General features: G+C 46.7%; 1 protein-coding gene across 3 annotated transcripts in view; it reads right to left on the reverse strand.

The window, feature by feature from the left end:
- Positions 1 to 2,766: 2,766 nt before the first annotated feature.
- The window catches only part of LOC115144370 (fibulin-7), a 28,680-nt gene continuing 7,922 nt past the window's right edge, over positions 2,767 to 23,524 (reverse strand). Inside the window, exons 3-8 of one of the 3 annotated variants that reach the window (XM_029685340.2) lie at positions 22,917 to 23,093; positions 13,644 to 13,769; positions 13,119 to 13,325; positions 12,017 to 12,154; positions 4,785 to 4,923; positions 2,767 to 4,094 (exon numbers count right to left, since the gene is read on the reverse strand). In XM_029685340.2, the coding sequence (XP_029541200.1) occupies positions 3,722 to 4,094; positions 4,785 to 4,923; positions 12,017 to 12,154; positions 13,119 to 13,325; positions 13,644 to 13,769; positions 22,917 to 23,093 (1,160 nt within the window). In that variant the 3' untranslated portion in view covers positions 2,767 to 3,721. The remainder of the gene's footprint in view (positions 4,095 to 4,784; positions 4,924 to 12,016; positions 12,155 to 13,118; positions 13,326 to 13,643; positions 13,770 to 22,916; positions 23,094 to 23,524) is intronic. The other 2 variants (XM_029685341.2, XM_029685344.2) reach the window with 2 other exon arrangements.

Raw genomic sequence — 23,524 nt, forward strand, 5'->3', positions numbered from 1 at the left:
AGAATCAGTTTTGCATTTTAGATCCTAATGAATAGGATTACATGAACAGGGGGGACCTGATCCTAGATCATGAGGCCTGTTTCTTTGAGGTCCCAATGTCACATTTGTTTCTCTGATGCTTGTTGTGGTCGTGTGTTAGCTCAGTTCCTGTTATGTTGAAGGTTTTGAGATAGAGGGAGGGGAGAGAGAGAGAGGAAGAAAGAAAGATAGACTGTGGGGAGTTCTACCTGGAGACAAAACAATCACACAGATCCTCATTCTCCTCTCTCCTCTCTTCTCATCCATTGTTGGACTAACTCCAGACATTTATCCCACATGAAAAACGATCCACCGCCGAGCTCCCCCTTTCCTGCATAATATAACCAGAACAAAATACCTCCTCTATGTCTTTTCATTCTGAAATAGCCCACTGACAAAACTCTCACTGCTTTTCTCTGTTTTCATAAAGGGACTCACATACCGGGAGAAAGAAAGGCTCTACTGTTTCCCTTTCTGAATGACTTTCTGGTTTTCCATAGAATTCCATATGTTTTGTTATTGCAGGAACATTTTGAAATAGGTACGAAAGCAAAGGGGAAAGTGAGGAAGGAGGGTGTCTACTGTTGTTTCAGGAGGATGGAGAGCACATGGTCCACGGGCGATGCCTTTGGAATCTGGAGAATTTGGAATGTTGGAGATTATTTCTTCCTTTTGTGTGAAAGGGGAAAATGAATACAGGATGTGAATGATGCAGGTGTTATGTGACATTGGGCATCTTTCCACTAAAATCTGATCATGTTCACGTGTCTCTTTTACACTGTGACAGACAACATGCTAGCACACAGAACTTGATAATAAACCCCTGTACTTGGCTTTCTCCTTGATGCCTCTACTCCAAGGAATGCATAGAGTATGTATCATTACTTCTAGGGCAAATGTATGTTGCCCAGTTATGTAGTCTAGTGTAGTTGCTTAGTTATGTAGTCTAGTGTAGTGGTTTAGTTATGTAACCCAGTTATGTAGTCTAGTGCAGTGGTTTAGTTATGTAATCTAGTCTGGTGGTTTAGTTATGTAGTCTAGTGCAGTGGTTTAGTTATGTAATCTAGTCTGGTGGTTTAGTTATGTAGTCTAGTGCAGTGGTTTAGTTATGTAGTCTAGTGTAGTGGTTTAGTTATGTAGCCCAGTTATGTAGTCTAGTGTAGTGGTTTAGTTATGTAGCCCAGTTATGTAGTCTAGTGTAGTGGTTTAGTTATGTAGTCTAGTGCAGTGCTTTAGTTATGTAGCCCAGTTATGTAGTCTAGTGCAGTGGTTTAGTTATGTAGCCCAGCCCAGTCAGTACTTAGCTTGGCTGACACGACACACGTCACTCACAGCACAGGGAGAAATGTGAACACACTGGTCTAGAAAGGAAGCTATTTGTTAATGCAATATTCACTCAGAAATAGTGACGTGTTTGTTTGGTTCTCTCAAATGCCATTTTTTCCTATGGGGTTGAGAACTCTCAATGTTTGGATTTGAAAATCCAAGCGTTGTAATGGAAGGGGATGGCGCTCGGGTCTGTGTGTGGCTGTGCATGTGGGTGTTTGAGTGAGAAAGACACAGAGTCAACCAGTAAAAGTACATTATCGATGCATTGTGCCGACAACATCAAAGAGCTATTCCAAGCTCTGAAGTCAGGAGGACTTGGAGAGTTAGGTGTTACCCAGACTAGTCAGCACTCTCCTCTCCAACTGTCTCCAGCAATATCCCCATGCTCTGAACTTGAACAAAACATGTGTGCATCATCAAACAGTCCAAGCAAACAGCTTCAAACGAGGACAGCAAGCTGAGAGCAGGAGGCATGGTACTAATAATTATAAAAGGAAGTCTTGAGTTGGCCATTAAAGAGCATTGTCATTTTGAGTCAGGGGTGTAGTGCGTATACGAATATGGCATGTTTATCTCTTTTCTCTCTCCCCCACCCTTCCATCCCTCCACCCTGGAAGCTTGCGGTTCTTTTGATCTTCTTTATTGCAATTGAATCCCTGGGACGGGTGGAGATGGGAGTGGAGGAGTGGTGAAAGACAGAGTAAGAAAGACGAGAGAGAAGGGACATGTGGTGAACATTACCCCCCTCTCTCAGACAAATATATAATTGAAAAACACATTGAGGTATATCTTTCATTTCCTGATGGCTATTTCTCCAGTCAAAATGAAAGCTCTGACCTGACATTCCTTTGGTTCTAATACTAATCAACAGTCCAGTATGTACAAACTTTGACCTGCATTCTGGTCTGTACTGCCAACGGACTTTCCTGATAAACATTTTTTTTTCTCTTTCTGATCAATTCTATTTTAAACCTAAACATTGCTGATCACTTGACCTTCCTCACTGTATTTTGGGATAGGGACATGGGCTGATCACTTGACCTTCCTCACTGTATTTTGGGATAGGGACATGGGCTGATCACTTGACCTTCCTCACTGTATTTTGGGATAGGGACATGGGCTGATCACTTGACCTTCCTCACTGTATTTTGGGATAGGGACACTGTATACTCACTGTATTTTGGGATAGGGACATGGGGATCCTGATCTGTATACTGTATTTTGGGATAGGGACATGGGCTGATCACTTGACCTTCCTCACTGTATACTGTATTTTGGGATAGGGACATGGGCTGATCACTTGACCTTCCTCACTGTATACTGTATTTTGGGATAGGGACATGGGCTGATCACTTGACCTTCCTCACTGTATACTGTATTTTGGGATAGGGACATGGGGTGCAAATCAGATCAAACTAGTATTGTAGGACTGTCTTTATTTCATGTATGGAGAAATAGTTATGTGCAATAATAATGACTTATTAAAACATTAGATGGCTGATATATTGTACACTGCATTGGCAGGGCTGCCAAATCACTGTAATTACCATGTATTAATTACATCATATCTTAATTACATACTGAATATGAGCATAGTGGAAATATGTCCAAGTACAATATTACGGTTTCTATTGTAAAAAATAATAATAATAATGGGGGAAAAAAACACTCTTAGTTGTTCTTAAGTGTTTAGGTCCTATAATCACGAAGCAAGTCAGTAAAAAACAGGTGTAAATGATACAAATTGTAAAAGCACACTGCATTGAATCACTGAGTATGTAACAATAAACAACAGCAACAAAATATTCAGATAAATCAGAGCCATGTTATACAGGGTGTGCATCCCAAATGGCACCCCATTCCCTACATAGTGCACAAATAAGTTGTGCACTTAATATGGAATAGGGTGCCAATTTGGATGCAGAGATGGGTTCATGTCTCTTAAAGGACTACTCTGTGATATTTACAGCCGTTTTTGATCATCAGCTTTTTAAATGAAAACTAAGTGGAGTAAATGAAGGAGTGGGCCTTTAAACAGATCTAGCCAGTGGCATTCCACATACATGAGCGCCGCCTCTGGTCACTATGGCAACCCCAGGGGCCAACTCCTGAGCGAATGAAAGAAAAATAATATTACCATTCCATTACCACTTTGTCAGTTTGTTTCACAAATGTTTACCCTCTCACATTCATTAACTCACTCACTCAACCATTCATTCATTTCAGCTACATCCTCACGAATATACTTTATAGTCAATGTCAGTCCAAACAATTCTGTGTCTGTCCCTCTCATTTTCTTTTAACTTCTCCCTCTGTCCATTGCTTTTTTCTCTCCTCCTTCCTTCTGTCCCTCTCACTCCTCTGTCCATCCTCCTCAGAAGTCATACGCCGACACAAGAACATGCACCTTCGCCACATGCTTAGCCTGGAAGGTGCGCTCACTATACTCGGACATATCCACATCAACGCTGATATCCTGCGGTCCTCGTAACCCCTGAACCAGGATCAGTTCACCCGTCTGGCGGTCCGACCTTTGCATCACGAACATCCCGCGGCTGTTGCCCCCGACGATGCCGAATCGCAGGCTGTCGGGGCCGGGGCGGCCAGGGGCGGCGGCAGTCGCCATGCGGAACAGGGTAGCCGGGGTCTGGAGGTTGGAGGGGAGGGAGAGGTAGTGGAAGGAGACCGTCTTAGGAGCCAGGTGACAGGAACGACTCTCCATAGGGCAGGGGTTCCTCTCACACTGACTGTGTGGGAGAAGAGAGGAGATGTTGATGTAATTTTGAGAGCGATAGGCTCTAGTGACATGAACATACACATGTGTACACAGCACACAGAATCAAACAAACACAATCTGGTACCATCATTTACAAACAGAGCACAATTCATTCCTTTTCCCGTCAGTACTCAGTCAAGCATCCCTGGTCAAAGTGTTTGAAATAAGACTAAATGTTTCAGTCCTGATTCATCTTGTATGAAGGAACTGTATTGTTTTGAGATTGTTTTACTAACATACTTTGTTTAAGTCGTACTGGTCTGGTTTTTATGAGCATTCCTATGAGACACACGCCTTCCAGTGACTGTGTTAGTTTCCCTAAAACATAGCAATTGAATAAGTATGCAGAAGATACACTGTATATCTGGCTATCCCTCTAGATTGGAAACGTAATACTTTGCTAAACTAAAACGCTTCTTCAATTGGCTGCAGAGTGGACAATATTATCATTGGAAATTAGAAGAAAGCTGTCTGTCTCTTGAGAGTAGTGGATCTATCACGGGATTAAGAATAACACACACACACTGTATCCACCGCCACCTCCCTCTGAATTGGTGGAATGCCTACAGTAGGAATACTGGTGGTCTGACCAATTATTCTACTGCTGGGGGAGGAATAATACACACACAAACACCAGGCGGTGTCTATCTGAACTACTTACAAGGGAGACGTCTTGACGTAGCTGATGTTGCCGTGTGATCGGGGACACTCCGGGCTCACACACTGGAACCCTCCTCCAGTGTTGATACATGTTGTTCCTCTACTGCAGTTGTGCTGTTGGGTCAGACACTCATCCACATCTGGAGGACAACATGAGAGAGGGCAAGAGAGGAGAGAGGGAGGGGGAAGAGAGAGGGAGGAAGGGAGGGGAAGGAGAGAGAGAAAGAGAGGGCAAGAGAGAGGAAGAAGAGAGCAAGGGGGAGTGAGAGAGAGAAAGAGAGAGGGGGGTTGGGACAGAGAGGAAGAAAGGGAGAATAAATTAAATAGAGAAATAAAGATTGACACATCCAGCATCTGACCCGCCCGACTGGCATCCTGCTTCGTGGTTAGTGTCGTCTGTGCTGGCGGGCAGGAGGGCTAGACTAGAGGACTGACTGTTTATTTGGTTGTTCAGTTTAGTCTCCCCAAAACGACTCGTCTCACGTCCTGGATCAAGACATTCCTTATGGTCTGTTCTGCTGGGAACTAGTGAGGTCATCTGCTCTTCCACTGGCCAGCAGAGAGCTACAGGGGAGTTGATGAAACTGGACTGGGGAGTAGAGACTATGGTCAGGCAAAAGACTGGACACATCCACAGAAATACATACAGCCACCAGCCTCCTCTTTCTCTTTCTCTCTCTCTCTCAAAGGGCCTCCATCCATAGCTAAGCTAACACACTGCAGAGCAATACCTCCCTTCACCACCATCGCCCTTCCTCTCCAAAGACCTCTGAAGCTAAACCAACCATGAAGATGTTTGTTTATCCCTTCTCTTCATCCCTCCATTCCCTCGCCTCTCTCCTCCATTCTCTCATTCCACCTTTATTAATCCTCCATAGCTAAACCATGTTTGTTTATTCATCCCTCCCTTCTCTTTGTCCATCTTTCACCCCCCCCCCCATTCCCTAATTTCACCTTTATTAATGTACTGCAAAGCCCCACAACCCCACCAGCCCCATTATTCAGAGCCAGGACCCAGGCTGTGTCTAGCTGTGTCACTCCTACAATGCACTGCCTTTTCTGTTGCCGGGAAATATTGTGTAAAATGTAGATCCCAAAAGGCTTTAAATATAAGGTCACGTGTTCTTTACCTTAAAAACAGAAAAATATGGATCTTGAAAAGGAATTTTATGCATTTTTAACACTTTTGTCAGTGGATGTAGGTGTTTTACCATGTTTTACCGTGTTATTAATCAACTTCTACAAGAAATACAAGCCATAAAATTTTAAAATATATTTAAAATCTTTCGTCATTATTTTATAGTCTCAGTTAAAATCTTTTTCATCAAAACGTTTTTTCATTATTGTATTTTTTTATTATTGTATTTTTTATTATTGTATTTCATATTTTCTGTGTCCCTGATATCACTTCCCACCCTGTTAGTTTGTAGTAATTATCACAGAACCTTCCCACAATGACATCACTTTCAGAAAGTGCCATCATTTTTTGGTTGGAATATCAATGGTGCAAAGCTAAACAATCGGTTTTATCTATTTTTCATGATGCTTGTCTGTTTGTCTCACTCATACATTTCCAGCCTGTTAGCGTAAATTATAGAGAAAATGTGTCACATTTCAACATGTAAAAATACATTTAGAAGTTAAAATCATCTTCAAGTGCTTACCATTATTGCTAGTTTAAAGTAAAGATTCACCCATTATTATATTGCTTTTGTGTATCTCTGCGCAATGTTCTATCGATTCCCTGTGTAATTTCATGTTTCAATGTGTATCTGAGATATTGCTGTTCAAACATTGCGATAAAGCCATTGTCACTACTCTAAGTTAGGAATACGACATTTAGATCGCAAAAACGTATATCATAAATGTCAGTACTGGCCGATGTCATAACGTAGGATGTTGTCTTCACTCAAATGAGCCATTGATCATATTTTTTGCGATATTCCTACCTTGAGAAATGTGTAATTTAACAGAGGGTCTGCTTCTTCAGTCCAGGGTGAGGCACATCGATCTGCAGGTTGAACATGGTGAGCTTGTAGACTCTTAAATTGATAGTGCAGTTTGTTTAGGCGATTTTACAGCTAACTAGCTACTTAACGTGCTGATATTGACTTTGGTATTATTGTGTGTAGCTACGTTTGCTAGCCAGTCAGCCCATAGAGAAAGCATTGCATTGTGGGTTTTGTAGTCGACTTGAGCTGCAATAGATTTCGACAACAATTTTCACATTTTATTTAACCAGGCATGTCAGTTAAGAACAAATTCGTATTTTTAATGCCGGCCTATCCCGGCCAAACCCGGACGACGCTGGGCCAATTGTGCGCCACCCTATGGGACTCCCAATCACAGCCGGTTGTGATACAGCCTGGAATCGAACCAGGGTCTGTCGTGTCACCTCTAGCGCTGAGATGCAGTACCTCAGATTGCTGCGCCACTCGCCACTTGCTACCAACTTTACTATAACGACAAAATGAAACATTTGTTGACAAAAAATATTGTACATTACAGGAATGAGTGGTTTTGGGTGGATTTTTCCTTTAATCTCAATCACCCACAGAAATATGTCTAATTCAGGCTCCAAATTTCCACCCTGTTAGGACTATGCAATGACTGTATGGTATTATGCACCTAGAGATTTAAGTGCCTGAGCTTGACCAATATGTTTTTCTGAAAGTCCTTTTTCTGATGGAATACTAAACAAATTAAAAATATATAGGCTACTTTTTTCCCTAAAAGTTATGTGGTCCAAAAGGCTGGTATAGTCCTGACGGTATAGATGGTATGAAAGACACAGCCATCAAATCCTTGCTTCCTCTATTACTCCATCATAGTTTACTCAATTCCTCTCAAAGCACAAGGAAGCAAGGACACAAGGACTTGACAGCTAACGTTTCCAGCCCCAGCCCCAGCCCCAGTCTGGCCCTCCCTGCCTGTAGCTTTGTAGTTATAAGCCCAGCTCTGCAGCTCCATGCATAGCGCCACAGCCAAAACACATGGAAATGAATGGGCCATTGTCCTCCATCCCCTCCTACTAGAAGTGTTCCCCGGTTCAAAACGCTGGATCCGTTCCGAAATGGATCCGTGGCTTTCCCACCCGACCGATATATATATATGTTTTAAATGGAGACCAGTTCTGAACTAAACCAAGGACAGTCACACCCATTCCGAAAAGCACAGTGGAAAACAGACCCAAACTGTTTGGGATTCGACTGACGCATTCAAATCCTGAGAGAAAGAGAGAGAAAGACACCTCCAACTCGATGCTGCCAGCGCCATCAATAAGCAAGCGATATTGGCCAAATGATCCACAGTTATTTGTCCTTAAAAACTGCCTATAAAAAACTGCCTATACAAAAAAACAATTGGCTGTATTTCGATAGTAGTCTTTTGTTTTACTGGTTTTTACTTTCCTAAAACAATAGTTGTCTACCTCACGGTTAAGCTGTTGGAGATTTGAGCGACATGCATCAAGGCATTGCACGCATAAGGCCTAAGCGTCCACTGTATGGTATTAATATAAAATATATATATATTAAAGGAGACAAGCTTAGGCCTAGAGAGACAGACAGGATGATATAGATATTCCGGCGCCATGTTCCGGACATCGACATGGATTTATTTTTAGTTGTCAGATAGGCTAGTACTGCTATACAGATAGGCTAGTACTGCTATACAGATATAGGTGTACAGAAGGACACTAATTCGTGAATTTTCGTTCAGAATATATTTGATATTGGTAGGCCTAAAACATTCTTCCTCTCCTCAAGATTTTAGATTAGATTCATTAGAATCCCCGTTAGCCGAAGGTAATGGTGACAGGGAGTCTTATTGGGGTCCGAAACATAACGAAGGTAATGGTGACAGGGAGTCTTATTGGGGTCCGAAACATAACGAAGGTAATGGTGACAGGGAGTCTTATTGGGGTCTGAAACATAACGAAGGCAATGGTGACAGGGAGTCTTATTGGGGTCTGAAACATAATGAAGGCAATGGTGACAGGGAGTCTTATTGGGGTCTGAAACATAATGAAGGCAATGGTGACAGGGGTCTTATTGGGGTCTGAAACATAACGAAGGCAATGGTGACAGGGAGTCTTATTGGGGTCTGAAACATAATGAAGGCAATGGTGACAGGGAGTCTTATTGGGGTCTGAAACATAACGAAGGCAATGGTGACAGGGAGTCTTATTGGGGTCTGAAACATAATGAAGGCAATGGTGACAGGGAGTCTTATTGGGGTCTGAAACATAACGAAGGCAATGGTGACAGGGAGTCTTATTGGGGTTTGAAACATAATGAAGGTAATGGTGACAGGGAGTCTTATTGGGGTCTGAAACATAACGAAGGCAATGGTGACAGGGAGTCTTATTGGGGTCTGAAATATAATGAAGGCACTGGTGACAGGGAGTCTTATTGGGGTCTGAAACATAATGAAGGCAATGGTGACAGGGAGTCTTATTGGGGTCTGAAACATAACGAAGGCAATGGTGACAGGGAGTCTTATTGGGGTCTGAAACATAATGAAGGTAATGGTGACAGGGAGTCTTATTGGGGTCTGAAACAGTGGTGACAGGGAGTCTTATTGGGGTCTGAAACATAAGACAATGGTGACAGGGAGTCTTATTGGGGTCTGAAACATAACGAAGGCAATGGTGACAGGGAGTCTTATTGGGGTCTGAAACATAACGAAGGCAATGGTGACAGGGAGTCTTATTGGGGTCTGAAACATAATGAAGGCAATGGTGACAGGGAGTCTTATTGGGGTCTGAAACATAATGTAAAATACATTACAGGCCAAATACTTTACATTTAAAAACATTAACATGTAGTGTGTGTGTGTGTGTGTGTGTGTGTGTGTGTGTGTGTGTGTGTGTGTGTGTGCATCGAGATGAGTCCATTGGAGCCAGTTGGAGTGTCAGTACGCACTGCATTCATTGGCCTGCTGTAGCTAAGCCTAATAATAGCCATACCATACCAAACTTTCACAAAAGTGATTTAACTTTATTAGGGGTAATATCAAAAGTAACCCATGCCATTGTTTATAAGGAAAATATAAACATGTTATTATATTGCGGCATTACATTAATTACCAACAAAGACCAATTCCTACTGTAGGCCTAGCCAACAAATGACAGCAAGGCTAATACTATTTATTTTACAACAGGCCTACTTTTAACCTGAAACTAAATACGGAGTTCAAAACTAAACACAGTTAGAACTTACTTTAGCCATGAAAATGTCTCAACAAAATGAAACAAAACACTTTTTGAATAGTCCATTTAAATAACCGGTTTAGATGATTAAATATACTTACGATCATCATCATCATCATCATCATCATCATCGTAATAACCATAATGATTTACAATAATATTAACGACTAAACAATTGATAATAAATACAAAAATAAATAAATGAAAGGTAGAAAATTGCATCAAACCTGAATAGCGAGTTGCACACAGACACGCAAACGTTTTTCTCATCTTTGTCCACTACAAAATTCAAACTTGTCCTCGAGGACTTTCCTCTTTTCTAACTGAACATTTTCTTCAATGAAAATTTTACCTTTATTTTACTAGGCAAGTCAGTATTCGCAATCAACAGTAGCCTAGGCCAAGGCTCCTTTCACTCGCGCTCTCTCTCCTCAGCAGCAGGCGCACTTGAGGCGGGCAGCCTTTTTATTTTTTATTTTATTTTACCTTTATTTTACTAGGCAAGTCAGTATTCGCAATCAACAGTAGCCTAGGCCAAGGCTCCTTTCACTCGCGCTCTCTCTCCTCAGCAGCAGGCGCACTTGAGGCGGGCAGCCTTTTTATTTTTTATTTTATTTTACCTTTATTTTACTAGGCAAGTCAGTTAAGAACAAATTCTTATTTTCAATGACGGCCTAGGAACAGTGGGTTAACTGCCTGTTCAGGGGCAGAACGACAGATTTGTACCTTGTCAGCTCGGGGATTTGAACTTGCAACCTTTCGGTTACTAGTCCAACGCTCTAACCACTAGGCTACCCTGCCGCCTGAACCAGCTTCAGCTGGATATAAGCTATACGTTTTATTGAGTTGCAATTGTCTGGCACAGATAACAAACTCGCGCAGCTCTCATCACACAAACACTACATTAACAGAGGGCAGGTACAATCGGGTAATTGCACATACCAGAGACACCAGGCACTTATATCAGACCCAGATCCAAGACAAATGTCAGAATTTAGGACCAGGACCACCACTCGGGTCCCTGGTGGATCTCAGAATTTCGGGTCTGTTGAAAACATGAAGACCTCTACCTTCTACCCTCCCTACAGCCCTCCAATCTCTCCTACCCTCCCTACTGCCCTCCATCCCCTCCATCCTCTTCTGCCCCCCTTCCACCCTCCATTCCCTTGTACCCTCTCTTCTGCCTGCGTCCCTCCATCCCCTCCTACCCTCCCTTCCCCCTCTATCCCCTCCTACCCACCCTTCCCCCTCCATCCCACTATCCCCTTCACCCCCTCCTACCCACCCTTCCCCCTCCATCCCTCTATCCCCTCCCTTCCCCCTCCATCCCCTCCTATCCTCTCTTCCCCCTCCATCCCTCTATCCCCTCCATCTCCTCCTACCCACCCTTCCCCCTCCAACTCTCCATCCCCTCCTACCCACCCTTCCCCCTCCATCCCCTCCTACCCCCCTTCCCCCTCCATCCCCTCCTAACCTCCCTTCCCTCTATCCACTCCTACCCACCCTTCCCCCTCTATCCCCTCCATCCCTCTATCCCCTCCTACCCTCCCTTCCCCTATCCCCTCCTACCCACCCTTCCCCCTCTATCCCCTCCATCCCTCTATCCCCTCCTACCCTCCCTTCCCCCTATCCCCTCCTACCCACCCTTCCCCCTCCATCCCTCATCCCCTATCTTCCCCCCTCCTACCCACCCTTACCCCCCTCTATCCACCCTCCTACCCACCCTTCCCTTCCCCTCCTCCACCCTCCCTTCCCCCATATCCCCTCCTACCCACCCTTCCCCTCCATCCCTCCATCCACCCTCCCTTCCCCCCATCCCCTCCTACCCACCCACCTCCATCCCCTCCATCCCTACCCATCCCCTCCATCCCCTCCTCCACCCACCCTTCCCCCTCCATCCCTCTATCCCCTCCTACCCACCCTTCCCCCTCTATCCCCTCCATCCCCTCCTACCCACCCTTCCCCCCTCCATCCCTCTATCCCCTCCTATCCTCCCACTCTCCTACCCTCCTGTCACTCACCCTCACAGCTCCTTCCATCAGGCAGCAGCTTGTAGCCTCTGGGACAGGAGCATTGGTATGAGCCTGGGACGTTGACACACTCATACACACACAGCTTGCCTCCCTGGTCCAGCCGGTACACCTCACACTCGTTCACATCTGGGAGGAGAGAGAGACGAGGGGGGAGAGTGGTTTTATTTAACCCCTGAAGTTTTCTGAGCAAAAAACAACAACATTTATTTATTTTCATGGTTGGACATAAAATACTGTAAAACACCAGAAAATCAGCTCCAAGTGATTTTAATTTTGGATATCTGTTCCCAAGTATTCCCATACATAATAGAGATACGTGATTGTAAAAAATGTAAGCAAGGTCTGAAATGATTGTTTTAGTCAAATATTATATATCAGTCTACAAATGACTTGTAATTATGTTCCAGCCCCCTGACCATCCGCTCAAGAAAAAAATGGCCCGAGGCTGAATATAGTTGATGATCCCTTCCCTAGAGTCATACATTTACAAGGATCGAGACAGGAATACAGGATAGAAGGATAGAAAGAGAGGAATAGGTGGAAGGATAGGGAGGGATACAGTAGGTAGAAGGATTTGAGCTGAAGGGCAAGAGGCCCTCTGTCCAATCTCTCATCTGTCTGGCTGTCTGGGATGGGGTAAGGAGAGAGTTGTTTAATGCCTAATTAAGAGTTAGGGGCCAATAACATGACATCTCTGCAACAGCACAAGAGATGGAAATGGGTGCTCCAGGGTCTAGACACATAAACTATGGACATTGCAGCCATGTCAAGCAGCAGACCTGGGTTCAAACAGTATTTGCTATCTTCAAATAGGAAGGTGGAGATATCGCCACCATATTGCTTATAACTATCCAATCCTCTCAGATCCTAACTAGTTAGTGGGTAGGGGCTAGATGCTAGGGGTTGTTTCTGGAAAAGGCCAGTCTTTCCCTGGCAGATGGAGTTGTCCGAGGTACCACTCATATGAAACACAGCATCACAGCGTTGGGCTCTGTCCACTGTGGCATACCCTGATTAAACCAGATTGAACCAAACTAACCAGGCTAACATAACCAAACTAACCAAGCTAGTCACTGTCTGACTGTCTCACCCTGGCAGATGCTGTTGTCCGAGGTGCCACTCATGTGAAAGCCAGCGTCACAGCTGCAGTGTTGGGCTCTGTCCACCTTGGCACAGCGGGGTCGTCGGCTAAACGCAGGGTCGTTCATGACGCTCCACTCAGGTGGCGCTGAACGCGACAGAGGGAGAGGGAGGAGCTTAAACTTCGCCCGGCGGCCCGGAGAGGGCCTGTGCACCACTGGACGACGCAACCACAACCACGCACAAAAAGCACAGGCACAAATACAACCACAGCACAACCACAACCCAACCATGCAGACGTACATGACAATACATGGACAAACAACAAAGACAAGGACATACACGTATCAAGGACTTGACAACACATACACAGACATAACACAACACATACAACAATGCACAGATATCCACAAATACAGTATGTACAACAGAACATCATGTGTGAGATAGCAACAAATAGCAATGTCATGCAATTGTCTCTAGGTTCTATGTCCTATGGTAGGGTCTTAGGTGTATGAAGTCTGGTACCGCTGACCTGTCTGTGTCTGGTGCTGACAGCTGGATCCACTCCAGCTCTGTGGACAGGTGCACTTGTATTGGTTGACTCCCTCTACACAGGTCCCTCCGTTCTGACATGGGTTACTGGAGCACTCACTCACATCTATGAACATAAGGGAGAGGTGAAAGAATGAAAGATTTCCCTGACCAAGATGGCTGCCCTGTAGTCACATTGCCTAGAAAGCCAATGTCAATTCTAGTGTTCTATTTAATTCTGTGGTTGACACTGTTCTAAATAGATACATCATGTCTCACACATGAATGAGCATACTGTTAGCTCTCTAATTATCTTAGTCCCATCTAGGGGCTGTAGGTCTGCTCTCTGTCCAGGGGATGGGTGATACCTAATACAGCAGATTTAGACCAGACTAACCTGGCAGCATCGTTTACAGACAGAGGACAATTCATTCCTTTCCCCGTCAATACTCCCCTTCAGGTCTCCAGCCTCACCATTCAAAGTGCTTGAAATGAGAGATGAAATGTTTCAGTCCTGATTCATACTGTATAAAGAAGTGGTGTTGTTTGAGTTAAATGGACTTGCACAGATGGGGAATGGATGGATGGTGATTTGTTTTTGTCAAATGAGCATGATGAACAAAGTTCTCCAGAGACTGTTGGCATGGTTTTATTAGCATTATGGTTTTAATGGTTTTATAATGGTTTTAATTCTTGTAGAATTGTAATGTTAGGAGGCACATGCCTTTCACTGACTCTGCCTTTCACTGCCTTTCACAGAGTCTGTGTTTATGTAACTGCTTATAACAAGTGAAAAACTCCCTAGAAGAGGTTTGTACTGATTTTGTACTTATAAATAAGGAGAAAAGGTTATTCTTCAAACATGGAAACTTATTCCATTGCAACAAAAATGCTTCTTCAATTGGCTGCAGAGTGGACAATGTTATCATTGGAAATGAGAAGAAAGCTGTCTGTCTCTTGAGAGTAGTGGATCTATCACGGGATTAAGAATAACACACACACACACACACACACACACACACACACACACACACACACACACACACACACACACCCTACTCTACCCTCATCCCCCCTCCCTGTATCCACCATCACCTCTCTCTGAATTGGTGGATTGATTGGAGCAGGAGTACTGGGGGTCTGACACATTTCTGTGGATCCTTTGTTTGGAACTTTCAGAGGCAGCCCCATTCATCCCGGGTGCTACACCAAAAGGTTGATGCCGGAGACGAGGGAACAGAAGACTCAGGCAGCGAGCAAACCATCAACATTCAGTTCCTGGACAATAAAGTAGATGCGCTCAGGGCGAGGATCTCCTTCCAGAGAGACATAAGGGACTGTTACATACTCTTGATTTCTTTCTTTTTGTGCGTGTTTACTTGTTTGATATTTTACTGCATTGTTACGAGCTAGTAACATAAGCATTTCGCTGCACCCGCTCTAACATCTTCTAAACTGTGTACCTCGAACAATAAACTTTGATTAGATTTTTCTTCTGCTAGGAGGAGGAATAACACACATACACGTCCCATTCAGGGTGACCTTGTTTGAGCTGGAGCAGCCCCTGAAAGCCAGGCTGAAAGGGAGAAGGCAGCCCATCCCGTGAGCCCGCCGGCTGGCCAACTAAAGGGGTACCAAGCCTCACATAAACAGATAAGGGGATGAGAAGAAAAGGCCCATTCTTCATCGTGGCTGGAGCTCAGAGCCCTCACTGAATGAACCCCTCGTTAAAGTGGCAATAAAGGACACAGAAAACACCTGTACTAGACTGCATTCCAGAGGGGGGCACATTCCCCGATTCCCCTTCCCCTCTCTGTGTTGGTGCTATTCCCCCATAATAACGACTACGTCACAAATGGCATTATATTCCATTTTGACCAGGGCCCATAAGTAGTGCACAACACAGATAATATGATGTAATTTGGGATGCAGTCCAGGATTGGCAGCAGGGCTCCTGTAAGATTACTAGCCCTTCAATTTTTTCTGTTCCTCTCTTCAGTCTCTTTGTCCAGGGGTTCCAGAAGGCAGAGGTTAAGTTCATCCATGCTGTTCCTCTCTTCAGTCTCTTTGTCCAGGGGTTCCAGAAGGCAGAGGTTAAGTTCATCCATGCTGTTCCTCTCTTCAGTCTCTTTGTCCAGGGGTTCCAGAAGGCAGAGGTTAAGTTCATCCATGCTGTTCCTCTCTTCAGTCTCTTTGTCCAGGGGTTCCAGAAGGCAGAGGTTAAGTTCATCCATGCTGTTCCTCTCTTCAGTCTCTTTGTCCAGGGGTTCCAGAAGGCAAAGGTTAAGTTCATCCATGCTGTTCCTCTCTTCAGTCTCTTTGTCCAGGGGTTCCAGAAGGCAAAGGTTAAGTTCATCCATGCTTTTCCTCTCTTCAGTCTCTTTGTCCAGGGGTTCCAGAAGGCAGAGGTTAAGTTCATCCATGCTGTTCCTCTTTCAGTCTCTTTGTCCAGGGGTTCCAAAAGGCAGAGGTTAAGTTCATCCATGCTGTTCCTCTCTTCAGTCTCTTTGTCCAGGGGTTCCAGAAGGCAGAGGTTAAGTTCATCCATGCTGTTCCTCTCTTCAGTCTCTTTGTCCAGGGGTTCCAGAAGGCAGAGGTTAAGTTCATCCATGCTGTTCCTCTCTTCAGTCTCTTTGTCCAGGGGTTCCAGAAGGCAGAGGTTAAGTTCATCCATGCTGTTCCTCTCTTCAGTCTCTTTGTCCAGGGGTTCCAGAAGGCAGAGGTTAAGTTAATCCATGCTGTTCCTCTCTTCAGTCTCTTTGTCCAGGGGTTCCAGAAGGCAGAGGTAAAGTTCATCCATGCTGTTCCTATCTTCAGTCTCTTTGTCCAGGGGTTCCAGAAGGCAGAGGTTAAGTTCATCCATGCTGTTCCTCTCTTCAGTCTCTTTGTCCAGGGGTTCCAGAAGGCAGAGGTTAAGTTCATCCATGCTGTTCCTCTCTTCAGTCTCTTTGTCCAGGGGTTCCAGAAGGCAGAGGTTAAGTTCATCCATGCTGTTCCTCTCTTCAGTCTCTTTGTCCAGGGGTTCCAGAAAGCAGATGTTAAGTTAATCCATGCTGTTCCTCTCTTCAGTCTCTTTGTCCAGGGGTTCCAGAAGGCAGAGGTTAAGTTCATCCATGCTGTTCCTCTCTTCAGTCTCTTTGTCCAGTGGTTCCAGAAGGCAGAGGTTAAGTTAATCCATGCTGTTCCTCTCTTCAGTCTCTTTGTCCAGGGGTTCCAGAAGGCAGAGGTTAAGTTCATCCATGCTGTTCCTCTCTTCAGTCTCTTTGTCCAGGGGTTCCAGAAGGCAGAGGTTAAGTTAATCCATGCTGTTCCTCTCTTCAGTCTCTTTGTCCAGGGGTTCCAGAAGGCAGAGGTTAAGTTAATCCATGCTGTTCCTCTCTTCAGTCTCGTTGTCCAGGGGTTTCAGATGGCAGAGGTTAAGTTCATCCATGCTGTTCCTCTCTTCAGTCTCTTTGTCCAGGGGTTCCAGAAGGCAGATGTTAAGTTAATCCATGCTGTTCCTCTCTTCAGTCTCGTTGTCCAGGGGTTTCAGATGGCAGAGGTTAAGTTCATCCATGCTGTTCCTCTCTTCAGTCTCTTTGTCCAGGGGTTCCAGAAGGCAGATGTTAAGTTAATCCATGCTGTTCCTCTCTTCAGTCTCTTTGTCCAGGGGTTCCAGAAGGCAGATGTTAAGTTAATCCATGCTGTTCCTCTCTTCAGTCTCTTTGTCCAGGGGTTCCAGAAGGCAGAGGTTAAGTTAATCCATGCTGTTCCTCTCTTCAGTCTCTTTGTCCAGGGGTTCCAGAAGGCAGAGGTTAAGTTCATCCATGCTGTTCCTCTCTTCAGTCTCTTTGTCCAGGGGTTCCAGAAGGCAGAGGTTAAGTTTATCCATGCTGTTCCTCTCTTCAGTCTCTTTGTCCAGGGGTTCCAGAAGGCAGAGGTTAAGTTCATCCATGCTGTTCCTCTTTCAGTCTCTTTGTCCAGGGGTTCCAGAAGGCAGAGGTTAAGTTAATCCATGCTGTTCCTCTCTTCAGTCTCTTTGTCCAGGGGTTCCAGAAGGCAGAGGTTAAGTTCATCCATGCTGTTCATCTCTTCAGTCTCTTTGTCCAGGGGTTCCAGAAGGCAGAGGTTAAGTTCATCCATGCCGTTCCTCTCTTCAGTCTCTTTGTCCAGGGGTTCCAGAAGGCAGATGTTAAGTTCATCCATGCTGTTATTTCATTACAGCACCACGGCCCATGGTCTAATAGCAGCAACTATGTTAAGCATGCTATTGATGGCTCACATCTCTCCGGCCATCACTACTGGCACTGGCCGAGACATTCCAATGTGCATTCCAAATGGCACCCTATTCACATAGGTCTCTGGTCAAAAGTAGTGCACTAAATAGGGAATAGGTGGAAGTGGTACAGTCAGTTCAGTCAATTTGTGCTCAGGTCTCAAAGGAGACGGTGATGTTGATGTTTAAAACAACCAGGAAAAGACCCAATTTGCACAATATCATCTCTGTGGATGGGTTCTAAAGGGGTAGTCCTGTACATATATAAGATGTCTAATTTTAGAGTTTGGCTTTAAAAAAGCACTATTGAGAGAGAGAGGATAAAAATGTCAAATATGTGGAAAATGAGTTTAAAAATATCCCAGGGAGTGAAATAGGTCTATACATCTGTACCTGTTCTGTGGTCAGGTGGCCCCGGGGAAGGCAAATAAACGCCATGGGATTAGGAGAGGAGTCAAAATACAGTTAACCCTCAGAAGCAAAGACTAACCTCTTTCCCTCTCATTTTCTCTCTCCCTCTCCCTCTAGCTCTCACTCTATATAGCACTCTCGTTCAAAATACAGTTAGCCCACAGAGCTAAAGACCCAGAGACTCTGCCCTCCTTCTATCCTTATTTCTCATTCTCTCTCTCTCCCTCTATCTATCCCTTTCCCTCTATCTATCCCTCTCACTCTCCCCCTCTATCTATCCCTCTCCCTATCTCTATCTCTCCCTTTATCTATCCCTCGCACTCTCCCTATCTCTCCCTCTAACTATCCCTCTCCCTCTATATATCCCTCTCCCTCCCTCTCTATCCCTCTCCCTCCCTCTATCCATCCCTCTCCCTATCTCTCCCTTTCTCTCCCTTTCTCTCTCTTGCTCTCTCTCCCTCTATCTATCCCTCTATCTCTCCCTTTCTCTCCCTCTCCATTCCATCTTTCTACCTCTCTCTCTCTCTATCTATCCCTCTCTCTCTCTATCTCTCTCCCTCTCCACTCTCCCTATCTCTCTCTCCCTCCCCCTCTCTCTCTCTCTCTCTCTATCTATCCCTCTCTCTCTCTCTCTCTCTCCCTCTCTCTCTCTCTCTCTCCCTCCCTCTCTCTATCTCCCTCTCTCTCTCTCTCTCTCTCTCTCTCTCTCTCTCTCTCTCTCTCTCTCTCTCTCTCCCTCTCTCTATCTCTCTCCCTCTCTCTATCTATCCCTCTCCTTCTCTCTATCTATTCCTCTCCCTCTTATAGGTCAGGTATTTTTCACTCTACACATTTTCCCTCTCTTCTCTCTCTTTCTGTTTTTCTCTCTCCTTTTCTCTCTCCCCTTGTCTTTCTCCCCCCTCTATCCCTCCATCTCTTCCGCTTTCTTTCCTCATATTCTCTTCCTCTATCACGCTCTCTCTCTTTTTCTCCCTCTCTCTTCCTCCGTCATCAATCTTTACAGGTCTACAGGGCCCTCTGTCTGAACAGACTCCTCTAGATTCTAGAACAACAAAGTGTCTGGGTTGCAGATGCCAGATTTCTGTCCAGTAGTGTTCAGTCAGAGCAGTTCCTTACAGGAATCTCTGTCTGTTAAATCTTCAGTCTGTCTCAATGTATTTATTATTTGCTCAAGGGTGCACTGTCTGGCACAACCCAATAATTAATGCAGGGCTGGGTTAATTTCATTAGGTAGCAAATGAAAGAAAACAGACTGAAACAGAGAGGGACTACCTGGAATTGTCTAATGAAAAACATTTTTCGTGGTTAAACATTTTACATGACATGCCCCAAAGAACACGGCCTAGATTTAGTTTTAGCCAACTGTTTTTGTAGCCACTGCAGCCACTCTGACCACAGTTATGTCAGAAAATCTTCATAGGTCAAATTGTGAAGAACAGGATGGGAGTTTAAAGTGATAGTGATGTCAGTAGTAAAAGCTAACCACTAACAGGTGTATGGATGGATCGCCACTGTGCAGACACATACTGTGGAAACACAGCTTCAATACACCACCGCACTCTAATATAACATTAACACGTGTTAAACATTCCTCCTTACTCTTTATTAAACACCCCTTCCCCCTCTCTGCTGCCCTCTCTGTCCCCCTCTCTGCTGCCCTCTCTGTCCCCCTCTCTGCTGCCCTCTCTGTCCCCCTCTCTGCTGCCCTTTCTGTCCCCCTCTCTGCTGCCCTCTCGGTCCCACTCTCTGTCCCCCTCTCTGCTGCCCTCTCTGTCCACCTCTCTGCTGCCCTCTCTGTCCCCCACCTCTGCTGCCCTCTCTGTCCCCCTCTCTGCTGCCCTCTCTGTCCCCCCTCTCTGTCCCCCTCTCTGCTGCTGCCCTCTCTGTCCCCCTCTCTGCTGCCCTCTCTGTCCCCCTCTCTGCTGCCCTCTCTGTCCCCTCTCTGTTCCCCTCTCTGTCCCCCTCTCTGCTGCCCTCTCTGTCCCCCTCTCTGTTCCCCTCTTTGCTCCCCTCTTTGTGCCCTCTCTGTCCCCCTCTCTGCTCCCCCTCTCTGTCCCCCTCTCTGTCCCCCTCTCTGCTGCCCTCATTGACCCCCTCTCTGCTGCCCTCTCTGTCCCCTCTCTGCTGCCCTCTCTGTCCCCCTCTCTGCTGCCCTCTCTGCTGCCCTCTCTGTCCCCCTCCCTGCCCTCTCTGTCCCCCTCTCTGTCCCCTCTCTGCTGCCCTCTCTGTCCCCCTCTCTGCTGCCCTCTCTGTTCATCTCTCTGATGCCCTCTCTGTTCATCTCTCTGATGCCCTCTCTATCCCCCTCTCTGCTGCCCTCTCTGTCCCTCTCTCTGTCCCCCTCTCTGCTGCCCTCTCTGTCCCCCTCTCTCTGCCCTCGCTGTCCCCCTCTCTGCTGCCCTCTCTGTCCCCCTCTGCTGCTGCCCTCTCTGTCCCCCTCTCTGTCCCCTCTCTGCTGCCCTCTCTGTCCCCCTCTCTGCTGCCCTCTCTGTTCCCCTCTCTGCTTCCCTCTCTGTCCCCCTCTCTGCTGCCCTCTCTATCCCCCCTCTCTGCTGCCCTCTCTGTCCCCCTCTCTGCTGCCCTCTCTGCTGCCCTCTTTGTCCCCCTCTCTGCTGCCCTCTCTGCTGCCCTCTCTGTCCCCCTCTCTGCTGCCCTCTCTGTCCCCCTCTCTGCTGCCCCTCTCTGTCCCCTCTCTGCTGCCCTCTCTGTCCCCCTCTCTGCTGCCCTCTCTGTCCCCCTCTCTGCTGCCCTCTCTGTCCCCCTCTCTGCTGCCCTCTCTGTTCCCCTCTCTGTCCCCCTCTCTGCTGCCCTCTCTGTCCCCCTCTCTGCTGCCCTCTCTGTCCCCCTCTCTGTTCCCCTCTCTGTCCCCCTCTCTGCTGCCCTCGCTGTCCCCCTCTCTGCTGCCCTCTCTGTCCCCCTCTCTGCTGCCCTCTCTGTCCCCCTCTCTGTTCCCCTCTCTGTCCCCCTCTCTGCTGCCCTCTCTGTCCCCCTCTCTGTCCCCCCTCTGTTCTCTGCTTCCCTCTCTGTCCCTTCCTCTCTGCTGCCCTCTCTGCTGCACTCTCTGTCACCCTCTCTGTCACCCTCTCTGCTGCCCTCTCTGTCCCCCTCTCTGCTGCCCTCTCTGTTCCCCTCTCTGCTGCCCTCTCTGTCCCCCTCTCTGCTGCCCTCTCTGTCCCCCTCTCTGCTGCCCTCTCTGTCCCCTCTCTGTTGCCCTCTCTGTCCCCCTCGCTGTGGCCTCTCTGTCCCCCTCTCTGCTGCCCTCTCTGTCCCCCTCTCTGCTGCCCTCTCTGTCCCCCTCTCTGTCCCCCTCTCTGCTGCCCTCCTCTGTCCCTTCCTCTGTCCCCTCTCTGTCCCCCTCTCTGTCCCTACCTCTACCCCCTCTCTCTGTCCCCCTCTCTGCTGCCCTCTCTGTCTCTTCCTCTGTCCCTTCCTCTGCTCTCTGCTGCCCTCCCTGTCCCTTCCTCTGTCCCCTCTCTGCTGCACTCTCTGTCCCCTCTCTGTTGCCCTCTCTGTCCCCCTCTCTGTGGCCTCTCTGCTGCCCTCTCTGTCCCCCTCTCTGCTGCCCTCCCTGTCCCTTCCTCTGTGCCCCTCTCTGCTGCACTCTCTGTCCCCCTCTCTGTCCCTTCATCTGTCCCCCTCTCTGTCCCTTCCTCTGTCCCTTCCTCTGTCCCCCTCTCTGTCCCCCTCTCTTTTGCCCTCTCTGTCCCTTCCTCTGTCCCCCTCTCTGCTGCCCTCTCTGTCCCCTCTCTGTCCCCCTCTCTGCTGCCCTCGCTGTCCCTTCCTCTGTCCTCCTCTCTGCTGCCCTCCCTGTCCCTTCCTCTGTCCCCCTCTCTGCTGCCCTCTGTGTCCCTTCCTCTGTCCCCCCTCTGTCTCTTCCTCTGTCCCCTTCTCTGTCCCCCTCTCTGTCCCTTCTTCTGTCCCTTCCTCTCTCCCCCTCTGTCCCTTCCTCTGTCCCCTTCTCTGTCCCCCACTCTGTCCCCCTCTTTGCCGCCCTCTCTGTCCCCTCTGCCCACCCCCTCTCTGCCCCCTCGGACTGCTGATAAAAGGTATTTACAGTCAATTCCAGTGCGTTGGGAAGACAGAGTCCATGGCAGCAGCACTTAGTGAATAACAACAGGAGAAGAGGAGTAGTTTGACCTTTACAATTTACACTGACTGGCTGATGTGAACTCAAGTCATTTTAAAGAGGAACATTTGTGTAGGAAATAGCAAAACTGCAATGTAATGTGTGAGATGGGCTCTGGTTTCAGGTGGACAGACAGACATTGGACAGACACATTGGAACATTGTTCCTAACTTAATGTCAAATGAAGATATGGTGGTGTAATGTGTGCGGGTCCCATCTCTTCAAGTTTTCCTCAGCCCTGCACCACCTAAAGTGATGTGTGTTTGACTATATTGCCCATTTGGACAGACAGACAGACAGACAGACAGACACAGACAGACAGACAGACAGACAGACAGACAGACAGACAGACAGACAGACAGACAGACAGACAGACAGACAGACAGACAGACAGACAGACAGACAGACAGACAGACAGACAGACAGACAGACAGACAGACAGACAGACAGACAGACAGACAGACAGACAGACAGTCATGTACCTTTACAGATAGTGTTGACACCACTCCAACTCCCGTTCTCTTGACACACACGTGTCCCGGGGCCCACCAGATGGTAACCATGGGAACAGGTGAAATGGACTTCATGATTGATGAAATACTTGGAGCCAAACTTTGTCCCGTGGACAGGGGCTTCCAGGGAGGGGCATACAGAGGGGGCTGGGGCAGAGAGAGAAGAGGGAGGGAGGACAGAGGGAGGGAGAGGGAGAGAGGAGAGAGAAGATTGTCACACATGTATGCATATGGAGTCGTGCACCCAGCATCCTGTGGCATTTAGTGCCTGAGGACATACACATGTCCCGGGTACTGTTGGTACTGTAGGACTCTAGGACCACTTCATGGGAAAAGACTGACGCAATGCCTCATTTCATTCAACAGATTACTGCTACTAGCCGTTTTGGAGGAGAGGGGAAACCAACAACACCAGTTCTAAAACCAAATAAAACAGCTACTTGAAATAGTTCTCAACAAATTACCATTTTATTGAGAGAAACTAGGCCTACTACAAATACAGAAAGGATCAAATGGCAGCAATAATAGAAAATAATTCCACAAATGTACAGAATTGAAAGCCAAGGTGTTGTAATTAC

This window comes from Oncorhynchus nerka, linkage group LG16 (assembly GCF_034236695.1).
Source record: "Oncorhynchus nerka isolate Pitt River linkage group LG16, Oner_Uvic_2.0, whole genome shotgun sequence".
Lineage (NCBI taxonomy): Eukaryota > Metazoa > Chordata > Actinopteri > Salmoniformes > Salmonidae > Oncorhynchus > Oncorhynchus nerka.